Genomic DNA, 13,098 nt, shown 5'->3' on the forward strand with positions numbered 1-13,098 from the left:
TATCTGACTAAGTCATAAATTACATTATGTATCAAATGAAATCGATGAAACTTTGATACAGACCCATTTATCCCTGATGTTGACGTTGGTCAGACTTCTCATTTTCTTCACTGAAGAACTTTCAAATTTGCTAAATCTAATCCGAAACTAACCTGATTGCCTCGAGAATTGTGCCACGCATCCCCGCAAGTCATAAATGCCTTGATGAAGCTACATGGAAGTGTATTTCGAGAGAAGAGAGTAAAAGGCATAAAACGACCAAGCGGCTCATTACAAGTTCGTTAAGACCGATGTTGGCTTTGGTCAAACTTAAAATCTTTCTTAAATGAAAATAACTCACTCAGATCCCATAAGTGACACAAATCATTTTTTCGTATAATTGAAAAATGTTTCCTTAGAAAGTACATTTAATTAAGTAACTAAACATTGAAAAATAATTTCTTCAAGAATGCATTTCCTGTCATTCTAAACCCCTAAAAGGAAAAGAAAAAAAGAAGACAAAAAGTATATCTTTATCTTCACTCAAGAAAGAAAAATAAAAGAAAAAATTTCATAGGTCAAATATGTAATTTTTTTTTTAGTATAGTCAACTCTAAAAATGCATACAAGCCAGTAAAGGATCCTATATAAAGAGGCTTCAAAGGGAAAGTGCATGCCTCATTACAACTTCAATTAAAAAATCTGTCAAAAGAGTTGAGTGTTTCACTGATAAATTTAGTATTTTATAACTTTTTATTATCTCTGAATCTCCTCCTTGTTACCTCCTCCTCGTTACGTCCGAGGAAGAAAATTCTTAAACTGCTAAGGAAAATACAATCCAATGGCAACTCGTTCTTATGGTATGATAGAAGAAGTTCGTGTGATGTTGGTTGATCCTAACAAAGAGTTTGTTGTTGAGATGGTTGATTTGCTAATGTCTTATGAATATAAAGGTAAAAATGGTCATCTCGATAAATATATAAAATTTATAACGTTTATTTCTTTGATATAATTAAATTCTCTGTGATTTCCTTTTTATAAGAGATTCAATTGATCTATGGCTTGTTATATCATTTGTGATTTTAACATCAATCTTTTTTAGAGTTCATTTATGTTTTAAATCTTGGGTTTCTTTCCTTTGTTGTCATAACGCTATTTCTATGCTTGTCTATGATGTTTACAAGTTAATAATTTTTTTTTTTTTTTTGTGATTATAAAGAACCAAATTAGATTCTCTACTTTTTGTTCTTGCTATAAGCGCATGTCACACGCTCGGTTAGCTTCCTCCATAACGATGTATATGATTTTTAAGTGACATAGAGTAGGTCGCCGGCAGCTCGAACAAGATAGGGGAACCGACATTGCTTAGGATATGTCAAGAAAAATTAGGGATTTGATATTTCACTTTCCTATTTTACCCTTCAATTGTTTTATTTTTCATTTTGGACCTTCCGTGTTTTTCATTGTTTGCTTTTTGAACCATCGTTTTTTCTCATTATATAGAATCAGCCTCTGGGTGCTATAATTTATTTTTTTAGAAAATATAGTGATATAGAGTTGGAAGAAAAAATTAATTGAATCCCTCAAAATAATTTTTGGAGATGTAGTTCTTTGTTTTTTTTATCTATCATTTTAAAAAAAATCGTTTGAGTGGTGGAGGCACAAGATTAGAGTAACAAGGGGGAAGAACAAGAGCAAGAGAAGAACGTGATAAGAACCAATATGACTACCATTATTATTGACCTCAAGATAATTTTTGTTGTCTTTTATTGGATGTAGATGAAAAATGTGGGAGACCTAATTTTCATAAAGAAAACATTTCCTTTCTATATTCTTTATTTGATTAAAAATTGTCTTTATTTGATTAAAAATTGTCTTCTTAATTTCATGGAGCTTTTTCCATTTGTAATTCAAAAAAAAAAAAAAAGAGAGAGAGAGAGACTTGCATCCCTAAATAAGTTTATTTTATTGTAATGTACACCTATTATTTCATCATTTTGATGGCACGTGCCTTGAATGTTAAAATATTTCAATTTTATTGTTTTTTCCTTAATATAATAATAAAAATTTGGATCATCTTCAATGGCTGCTTGCCAAAGTATTATTTTTAATTTTGGTTCGACCTTAATGGTCATTCAATCACTTCCTCTACTTTAATTTGTAAGGACATTAGACCATTTTCAAAATATTTGAAAAGAAAAAGTGAATACTACTATATTTATCTTACACGAAAATTAGCCTAAAACGGGAATTTTCTTGAACTATTTTACCCCGCAGAGAAAAGGTGTATAACTGTCAATTTCAGTATATTTAGGCGTTTTTAAAATATCTTTTTCCTTATTTTTTTTGTTTGGTTTCTCGATTACTTTGTTTAGTATTCATTGATTATTTCCTGTCCAAGGTGTGTTAATCATTTTGAGTTGAGTTACTTTGCTAGCTACTTTTAATTTGCGGTTCAGTATTCTATAAAAGATTTATGACTCTTTTTGTCAGTTTATTATCTTATAACAGTTGGTACTTTTATTATCACACTTAATATATATATATATATAGTTATATTATTGATGTCACATTTCAAAGATTTTTGCTCGGACAATAGATAAATTAAACGAGAATAACTAAACTTTATTGAGAAATTTGTTCTTGGCTCTTTTCTAACTCTTGAAAAACATATGTTTCAAAAAAAAAAAAAACTCTTGAAAAGCATATCCATAAAATAAAATTATCTCAATTTTTTGTGTATGTGATCCCTTGTCCTCATGTCATTCTAAATACATTATTAAATAATATATTCCTAAATGATCTTCAGTATTTTTTTAAAATTCCATTATTTATTCTAAATAATATATAATTTGTGAACATGTCAAATTCCATACATTCATTAAAATATATATTGATTTTGTGTGATTTCATAAACTAATTAAAGCGTAACAAATATAACATGAAAATTAATAATTGAATTTGTAAGAGAAACAAATAGACCCTCGTGATAACTAATTTTGGGGACAATATATTGTCTTTCTTCTTCTTCACTGACTTTCGAAGTGCATTGATACAATAACGGTAGTTGATACGGCTTTGGAAGCAATGTCCATCCTCTCCAAAGGAAAGGGAAAAATCAATGTTATGATAATCAATGTCCATTTACGTGATTTGCCTTCTTTTCAACTTTTGGCTCAAGCTGTGGCCTTGGATATCATTTCACTATGTAATTATTCATTCTAGTACTCTTCCACCTATGACAAGGATAATATTTTAATACGTGACTCTAATATTTTACTTGGTCAAATTAGTGATTTTAATTAATATCCTTATAAAAAATTAATTTTTTTTTTACGAAATTCGTCATTAAATATTCTGTACCTAACACGATTTTAAGATAATCCGCCACTAATCCATCATTAGATAGAATTACTAACGTAATTTTGTGGTTTAGAAATAGAAGTTGTTTGTCGCTTAGAGGTGGAGCCATCCTAGGGTAAGGGGTGTCAAATTGAACATGTTCATTGATAAAACTACATTGCGTAGATAGATAAATAAAAATTATATGTTGAATCTTCTTGATATATATATATATATATATATATATATATATATATATTTTTTTTTTTTTTTTTGCGTATTCTACTTCTTTATATCTCTACTCCATTTACTGAAAATCTTGACTCTATCGTTACCATCGCTAATTCCTGTTTTATTGCGGTGATATGATAAAATTGTTTTAAAACATTACTATTATAATGGAAAAATATAATGAATATACGAGAAATTAAATATCACATAATGTTTACAATATATTTTGATTCTAATGCTAGCTTCTCGAAATAATTATGCAGTTGTATGTGATGAACACAATGCACTCTCAGCAAAGAAGGCTTTGAACGATGGGGCTCACCTTTACTTACAAAAGCCACTAAACGAGAAAATGATGAAATACTTATGGCAATTGTATTGGGGAAAAAGATGCAAAAGGAAAAAGCAAGAGAAGAATTAGAAGAAAATGGAGATCAGATGAATATTGGTGATGCTGCTGATGTGGATCACAATAACATTATTGGAGATGAAGAACCAGTAGGAGAGAGGAATATCCCTAATGTTGAGGAACGGAGCAATAATATTTATGGGGCTGAGAACGATGTCGTATCAAATGAAAAATCTAAGCTTTGGAGAAAGAGGGGTAGAAATAACACAAAAGAGACTAATGAAGGAGAGAACCAGAGCAGCGTTAATGAAATCATTAGACGAAAGGTCTGCACAGAATGGACTATGGATCTTCATACAAAATTCATGGAAGTTGTGCAACAACTTGGTGAAGGAAGTAAGTTTACTTCACAATTAATTAAATTCTCTTTACAATTCATTTATAGGAGCGATATGTTCCATGAGAATTTATACATATAGATGACACTAATTTGCTTGAAACTAAGGTGTAGCAACCACTGTATTTAATTACAAGTAACGTCTGCTTGATCTAAGGATATCAAATTAAATTAAATCTATATTGTTATGAAATTAACCTATAAGATGTTACCCAAAAGAGATTCTTAAGGTGATGAATGTGCCTCGTCTTACCAAGAGACAAGTTGAAAGCCATCTCCAGGTGCATTCCTGAAACTTTCGAAGTGGTAAAATGTATTTATTCATTTGTGTATTTGGTACAAGAAAAGTCATTTTTTCAATTTTTTTATTTTTTTATTTTTTTATAAAGAAGTCATATTCTCGTATTTTGTTACAAGAGAAATGATTTGATTTTGACTTCCTTCACTTATGATCACGAAAGTCATTTCTGTTATAACTACGATAATCTTAATTTCATATCACTTCCCCCGACAAATATTTAAACATTATTGACAATCTCTAGCATTCAAGAATTGTATAAGGACACTATTCAATTCAATAATATTATTATCAATTTTTAATTATATTTTTTTAAAAGATATTTGTCGTTCACGGATTACCAATTACAAGAAATATTTTCTACTAAAAATGACTTTCGTCTTATCAAATACTCTCAACCCACCTCTCCTTTTATTTTTGGGATTTTTACGGTGCATATATTCACCCACAAGAATAGTAGCCGGCAAATGTAAATTTATTTTTAATATATTAATACATAATATAATAGTGTATATTTTTTTGAAATATTTGGCTAGCGAATATAATTATTTCTAGTTGATCGGACAAATGTATAACTTGTCTTTTTTTTTTTTGTTTTTTTTTTTGTTTTTGTTTGCTGTAACACATCTCAGAAATGTCGTAATGACACTTGGAGAGCTCTAGAAAATCGAAAATCTATTCATCACCCATCAGGTGAGGGATCCTCAAGTGCTTCTAAAAAGAGAAGTAGCTTTAGAAAAATTGGGACAATGCTTCGTCTCCAGATAATGCCTCATCTCCAGATAAATGTTACAAATCTGCAGCAACAACAACAACAACATAGCCCAGAAACCCGAAGAGGCCCAGAGTATCCATATACACCATTTAATACGAATGATATTTTTGCTAGAGGAGAGAGTTCAACTCAGCAGCAGGTCTATCACCCACAAATTCAAGTTGATCCCTACTACCTCACTATTGGCAGCCCATATAATAACCCATTTCTATCTGCACAAAATAATGTTAGTGGTGGGATACAACAACATGGCCCATTATTTGAAATGTTGGGATCACAAGGACTACAAGACCCAGTTATTGGAACCACTAATTATATGCTTGGGCTGGTGTTTAACGGTGGGGATCATCATGCTCAAAATGACTACAACTTGAATGTCGATAAGGCCCATGTAACAACATATTCAGGTAACGCAATGATATTTGATAACATCCAAATCCACTCCTCAAAGAGAAAGTGTACACGGTTGTCGCAATATAATTTACCCAACTATGAGTCGGGATCGATCCCACTAGGAACAATATACTAGACGATTTAAACAAGTAAGGAATTATCACCAACTAAGCTATGCCAAACACTTTTTCAATATTTGATTTTTGGTTTAAAAACTAACAAAGATAAAACTAACTAGAAAGCGGGTAAAATAATCAATGACCACAAGTATGGATACAAAAGAAATTATGCTCAAATAACGATCCAATGTATTTCACGATTTTACAACTAAGAGCGGGTTTATGTTAATAGATAATGATTTCTAAAATCTCATTGAAAGTCTTCCAACCAAATCAATGAATTTCACTCTAAGCTTTTCCAAGCCTTAGAGTGTGATATTAGGTACAATCAATTTTAACCTCAAGTAACTATCCTATTCCTAGCTCAATCAAAGTAAATGAGCGAGTCTTAGGGTTAGCTAATCCCTTAAGAAACATTAAAGAACAAGATTAATTACAGAAACAAAGACCCACTTCATTAGAAATAAAAATCATTCAATACATAAGCAAAACAAGAGTTTCAATCCAAACTTTAACAATGTATACTTCCATAAACAAGGTTCAAGTATAGAAATGAAATACTACACACTTAGATATTCATTACAAAGCAAGAAATTAAAGAAATGAAGTAAAGGTTCAAGAAAGTGCTCAACCAAATCTTCAAATCTTCAACTTCAAAGTGTGGTGTAAACCCTAGCCTCCAAAACTTGTGTGTTTATGCCAAAGATGAAAAATAATGCCTTCAAGTTTTGCTTTTGTAGTCCCAAAATTTTCCCACTCAAAATTAGACCAAAAAAGCCCCTCATTTTCGTTTTTTTGCAATTCTGCCCTGTTTTTGCACTGGACAATTTTTGCAAAACTGTCCAGTTTGGCCTCTTTTTGACTTTATTTTCACTTGGTTTCTTCCGACGATCTTCTCAATCATATAAACCTATAAAATGGAAGTAAACGACATTAAATGCACTATTTTCTCAATCAAAACATAACAACAATCTAAGATTAAAGAAGAAATAAGTTGGTAAAATACCAACTTACAATATTCGGTACAAATACTGAAAATGCGACTTTGAATGGATCGGGAGCAATAAATGCTAACTTCCAGCAATATATTGGTGACCAAAGCATGTCTGACCCAAGCAATATTATGGCAACATCATATTCGAGTGATACTAAAAGAAGTGATTCAAATAAAAGGAAAAATTATGATGTGTATTTCGATTTCAATCTCTTCCAGAATCTTGAACCTCCAAGTGCTAACCTACCTAATGAACGTGGCAGTGAGTTTGATCAAGTTTACTTTGATGGTCAAGTTAGTGCTCTAACTTTAAAATGACACAAGGCTACTCTTTATTTATTCGATCTATGCGCTTGATATGATGGAAGTTCTTTTCAAAAAATATTTTTTAGAAAATGACTAATATATTTTTATATTCTTACGATAAATTAATAGTTTTAGGTGTTTGTTTGGAGAATGAAAAATATTTGCAGAAAAAAAATGTTTATTATATATATATATATATATATATATATATAGTGTTGGTTAAGACAATCATATGAAATTAAGAATTAGGAGAATTGTTAGAGAAGATGACTTTAGCCTAAAATAGAAAGAAGTCATTTTCCCTTTTGGTGAAAGAAGTTTTTCATAAATAGTATTCTTTTGACAACTCAATGCTGATTTCTTTTTCAAGAGAATATTTTTCATCATACCGAACACACCCGTAATCTCCTATATATTTTACCTTAAACCTATATATGCAGGTAGCACCGAGTGTCCAGTTTCCAGGAATAGCAAATCTTCCTGAAAAAACATCAACCTGATGATCCAATACAGTCTAAGGGCTCTTTGCATAGCCAGAGTTATTTTCTCAAGTGAAAATTGCATATTTCTGAAAACTATGTAATTTCATTTTTAATTTTTTTATATTACATCGTGGTTGGGGGGAAGGAAAAGAGAATACTACAGCTCCACCTCATGGAAGGCAAAAGGAGAGCTTGTTACTGTTTTTTTTTACCTGATAAATAAGAGGTAAGATATGTATCATTTTATTCGAAGAAGGGAGGAGATTGTGGGATGGAGCTTCATCCATATGATATTGTACTTGGATTTACAAGGCCCAGCGTAATTACACTCGCATTTTGTTAACTAAAATTTACTTGACATAACTTATATTATTATCTATTTATGGAACATAATTAAACTTTACAATAATTATATTTAGTAGCTAAAATATAATATATTTACTTCCTATAGCTACCACTTTTTTACCACTCATCTGATAACTTCCCACACCTCTAAATTTAAGCAAAAGAAAACACATCCCTCTCTCCTATCCCTCTAAATACATGCCATTATGCCCAATATCCCTTAATTTACTCCAATTTCAAATCAGTTTTATAATAGTTCATCTTCCTTGTTTATCTCTAATTAATTACTTATTAATTTCACTCATAATTCAAATCTAATTCCCAAAAAAGGTAAGATTCTATATTGATTTTTACGTTTCACCGTGTATTTAACCTATAAATTTATGTTGTATTTTCAGTATATTTAGTTCGTTTGTATTTTTTAGTTCAGTTATTACAGATCTGTGACTTAACCAGATCTATATTTTATGTGCATTTTAAGTATATTTTGTATTGTTTATTTTTTTCACATGTTTCTTCAGTTAATTCGTGTTTATTGTTCTTCACCATAACTGTAATTTTTTTTGTAGTATATTTAACCATTTAAATACAGTCGAAATATATAGCAAATATAACTTAGATATATTCCATAAGTCCACTTTTATTGTACAGCGTGTTACAGAAGTTAAAATTTCATCTAAATACACTCCCAATATATGTAAAATATATATGAAATATAGTTAACAGTATGAATAAGTAGTATCTAACAGATCAGTCAAAATGCAACTAAAATATAGCCAAAATGTATACGAAATACAACTATTAAAACATAAATCCAAAACAAAAGGTCAAATCAGTTTATATAGAGTAGACTTTTCAAATCTTATTAAACCACTAATATAACATAACATCTTATTAGCTGTTTGAATGAGATATGAGATCAGATACGGAATGGAAGGATATTTGTGTGAATCAGGGAACATTAAAAACTGATTTTAATTTAAATTGGAATAGATTTTGTTTCCATAAATATAGCACTTTCAGTTTTCTCAGCGTGTATATTTCCGTTATATTTATCCTATATTTAAGTTGACGAGTCTGTAGGCATATGAATTTTGTGGAATTGATCCATATTTAATTTGGATAAATTTTCATGTTCAAGAAATATCAAGTCCGAATGAGGATTAAGTTATTTAAGTCCAAGACATGGATTTAAAGTAAAGTCTAATTTTATTGGGCTTAGTCCATTGAGCTGGTCTTCAAATAATGTGTCCACTCTATTAGCCCAAGGTCCATGCCACGTGTCAAAAGACATGACGCGCCAAGTCAAGTCAAGGACCAATACAATCACACCACGTGCACAAGTGATGTAGCATGCCAAGTCAATATAAGAACCAATCAAGTGTCGCCATGTATTCAAATGACATGGTTCAACCAATCATATACATACCCTAGCTCTCCCTTACAACTATAAATAGGGGCCTTCATAAAGCCAAAAGGGATGAAGAAAAATACAGAGAAAAGCTCTCATCCGCAAGTCTTCCGCATACTAAGGAGTCTTCACTCCAAGTGGTGAGCCGCAAGTTTCCATACCTCTACGTTTGTGATTAAAGCTCGGCTCCGCATTCGTAAGTGAAATCTTGACAACAAGTAATCCGTCCATTCAAGAACAACCAAAGCCCTTGATTGACGGTCGTATCATGAGGAGAAGAATTAGAGGATTACATCTTTTTATTTAATATTTCATAAAGATTGTAACCCCCGCACAAATTCTTGAATTCAAATATTATTCTTTGTCGCTATTTTTCTTGTCTTGATTGTTATTTTAAGGAATGAAAGATTAGTCGTTACAAATTTGGCATGCCTAGTAGGACAATCTTTACCTCTCATCTCTTCTCTCATCAAACTTCAAAAACACTAAGATGGCTTCTAAGAATGTCAACTCGAAATCCGCATCTGCAAAAACTATCGGATCCAAATTCTCCATTGCTGTGGAAAACATCCTAGATGTTACTGAGGGGAGCGTCGGACCCGTCACAAGGAACCAAGCCAAATTGCTAGGACAACGAGCTCCGTAAGTACAGTCTGAATCTGCTGTCGTCTTTGGTTCGTCTTCAAAAGGCTTGAGATTTCCCGCAAACACCACAGAAGAAGGGGAGAATGTCGCAAAAATGGTCGAGAGGGTTCTTGCCCAACTTAGTTTATCTAAATCCAAGAAAAACTTCACGCAAGCTAATGATGATGTCTTAAGCACTGGATCTACTCCGCATAACATGTTCGCATCCTATATTCGCGAAAATCCATGTTCTTCTCCATCACCTACGATGGTGGTGCATGCGATGATGACTAATGCTTCAACCATAGAAGAACAACTTGAAAATTTGACGAAAGCAGTTGAAGGCCTATCAAAGAACGTTAAAGATCAAGATGCTAGAATCACCAAGTTAACAAATAAATTGGAGAGCATGGCCGAAGGAGAATCTATCCAAGCACCTGTGACGCTTCATGAAAGACAAGAGGAAGGACAGTCCTCCACAAAACAAGAAATAACGATCAAGAAGGTCCAAGCTTCAGCCGAAGGTCTGATTCCCGTTGGCCAATTGAAGGACTTCATCATGGAGGCTGTCAAGCATAGATCTGAGTATGCATCCAAATCTTCTCTTACATATGCAAAGACTTATACGCAAAGGATTGATAACCTGAAGATGCCTGTTGGCTATCAACCTTCTAAGTTGCAGCAATTCGACAGCAAGGGAAATCCGAAACAACACGTAGCACACTTTGTTGAAACTTGCAACAATGCTGGAACACATGGAGATTACCTTGTCAAACAATTCGTTCGATCCCTCAAAGGGAATGCCTTCGATTGGTACATAGACCTCAAGCCTAGTTCCATTAATAGGTGGGAGCAACTAGAGCAAGAATTTATCAATCACTTCTACAACATAAAGCGTGTTGTGAGCATGATAGAGCTTACAAATGCCCGCCAAAGAAATGATGAGAAAGTTGTTGACTTCATCAATCAGTGGAGAAGCTTGAGCCTTAACTGTAAAGATTGCCTTAGTGAAACTTCTGGGATCGAACGAATTGTTTGACAAGGTAATCACCATATGTTCCAGCATTGTTGCAAGTTTCAACAAAGTGTGCTACGTGTTGTTTCAGATTTCCCTTGCCGTCGAATTGTTGCAACTTAGGAGGTTATAGCCAGCAAACATCTTCAGGTTATCAATCCTTTGCGCATAAGGCATTGCATATGTAAGAGAAGATTTGGATACAGACTAAGATTTATGCTTGACATCCTCCATGATGAAGTCCTTCAATTGGCCAACGGGAATCAGACCTTCGGCTGAAGCTTGGACCTTCTTGATCCTTATTTCTTGTTTTGTGGAGGACTGTAAATATAGCACTTTTAGTTTTCTCAGCGTGTGTATTTCCGTTATATTTATCCTATATTTAAGTTGAAGCGTCTACTAGCTAAATATAGGGTCCTCCAGCTACGAATTGTAAATGTAAAACATGTAGTTATAGATTGTTAGAAGGAGCTAAAAGGTAGCTATTTTTGAAAATTTTACTGTCGTTAATACCTAACATCGTTCACGAAAATAGTGTAACAAAATGCTTACAGATCGTCGCTTTCTAATGATAATTTTTACTAAAACAAAGAAAAAGAGAGAGATGAGAATGGGATATGAGGGAGAGTTTGTAAGTTTTAAATAATTTAAAGAGCTATAAAAAGGATGAATAAAAACTCATGATGACATTCATTTTTTTTTTCAATTGAAATGGACCTCGAATAAAATAAAAGAAGATATCTTCGATAAAAATATAAAAAATGGCAAATGTGTATATCCTTTAGCTTTGCAATTTAGAATAGCTATATCCCTCATTAAAGTAGTAATGCATATATACGTCTGCCATTACCCAAATCGTGTAAATATACTCTTTTCGTTGAGTATATCATGCGACTTTACAAAAATAAGTCTACTCATTTGTTTTAAAAGTCTTATTTTTTTTAAAAGCCATGTGATAATTTATTTTGTAGTGGTTGTCTGGTTCGTTTAAAAAAATATCTCCCTGGCTTTAAAAGAAAAATAAGTCTACTCTTTTTTGTAAATGAATCAAACCAGACCCACTAAAAAAAATATTACCACGTGGCTTTAAAAGAATAAGTCTACTAAAAAGGGGTAAAGTTATTTTTTTTAAAGCCACGTGATTTTTTTAATTAAAAAACAAGCATTTATTTTTTAAAAAACTTCTGTCAGTGAAAAGGGTATACTTGCCTCATTTGTGTGACGACATGGGTATATATGTACCATTTTTTTAATGAGAGATATATCTTCTCTAAATCGCAAAGTTGAGGGGTATATTTGCACCTTTTCCAGGTAAAAAAAAAGTTCTAATTTTTGGACTTGAAACCTCACCACTTATACAGAAATCTTAAATGTCATAATAATTTATGGTGTACGCAAAAAGAAAAAAATTTGATAAAAATGTTCATGAATACTAAACCAACAAAGACAATTTATAAGGACTAGTATGTTTGGCCAATTTTAAAATTATTTTATTAAGAAAATCGTTTAGAAAACGTGAATTTGGTGAGGAGTAGTTTGTGTTTGACTTAATTAATTTGCAAAGCACTTTTAACCAACAATTAGAGTTTGACAACCTTTTAAAAGGTCTCTGTATTTTCTTGAAAGTGCTTTTCAAAAAGTACTTTGATGTTCCTCCTAACGTGCATACATTTATCATTATTTTCCTCGTGTTTTAGTATTTTAACCGCCATTTGAGTATTATTTATACAACTTTGTGCTTAATGTTATGTTTTTATGTGAAGATTGGTACAAGTTGAGTGAAGATTGAAGCATGGATTGGCTGACCTGTGATACTTGCAAAGTAAGATTTTAGACGAGCTAAGAAACAAGAGAAATTTTAGAGTTGGCCGGGCTCACTTGTGATCCTTGCGAAGCCAGAGTATAGACGAGCCACGAATTTTTTTCCAACAAGTTTGGATTAGCTTATTTTATTGCCTACACATCCTAGGTCTTATAAAATACCATAGAAATCGTATTTTCGAAAGAGAGGCAGTATTTTGGAGACACGACCTAAGGA

General features: G+C 32.0%; 1 protein-coding gene across 3 annotated transcripts; it reads left to right on the forward strand.

Moving 5' to 3' along the window:
• The first annotated feature begins 660 nt into the window (after nt 1–660).
• LOC132606326 (two-component response regulator-like APRR2) lies at nt 661–8,161 on the forward strand. Of its 3 annotated transcripts, none has more exons than XM_060319780.1 (4): nt 661–932; nt 3,816–4,297; nt 5,229–5,778; nt 7,624–8,161. In XM_060319780.1, exons 2-4 carry the CDS (start codon nt 4,073–4,075, stop codon nt 7,665–7,667), a joined length of 819 nt encoding a protein of 272 aa, XP_060175763.1. In that variant the 5' UTR covers nt 661–932; nt 3,816–4,072; the 3' UTR covers nt 7,668–8,161. The 3 variants fall into 3 exon arrangements, with proteins under 3 accessions (XP_060175763.1, XP_060175765.1, XP_060175764.1); XM_060319781.1 differs by lacking the exon at nt 661–932 and adding an exon at nt 2,521–3,187; XM_060319782.1 differs by lacking the exon at nt 5,229–5,778 and having other exon boundaries at nt 7,624–8,160.
• Nucleotides 8,162–13,098: the final 4,937 nt, after the last annotated feature.

Source organism: Lycium barbarum, chromosome 8 (genome assembly GCF_019175385.1).
Source record: "Lycium barbarum isolate Lr01 chromosome 8, ASM1917538v2, whole genome shotgun sequence".
In the NCBI taxonomy this organism is placed as follows: Eukaryota; Viridiplantae; Streptophyta; class Magnoliopsida; order Solanales; family Solanaceae; genus Lycium; species Lycium barbarum.

Bases quoted from the DNA above. Each gene is read 5' to 3' on its own strand.
- LOC132606326 (XM_060319780.1), top strand. From the start codon at position 4,073: ATGTTGAGGAACGGAGCAATAATATTTATGGGGCTGAGAACGATGTCG. The intron at 4,298-5,228 runs GTAAGTTTACTT...AACACATCTCAG, and splicing joins GCAACAACTTGGTGAAGGAA to AAATGTCGTAATGACACTTG. The intron at 5,779-7,623 runs GTAACGCAATGA...CTATATATGCAG, and splicing joins CCATGTAACAACATATTCAG to GTAGCACCGAGTGTCCAGTT.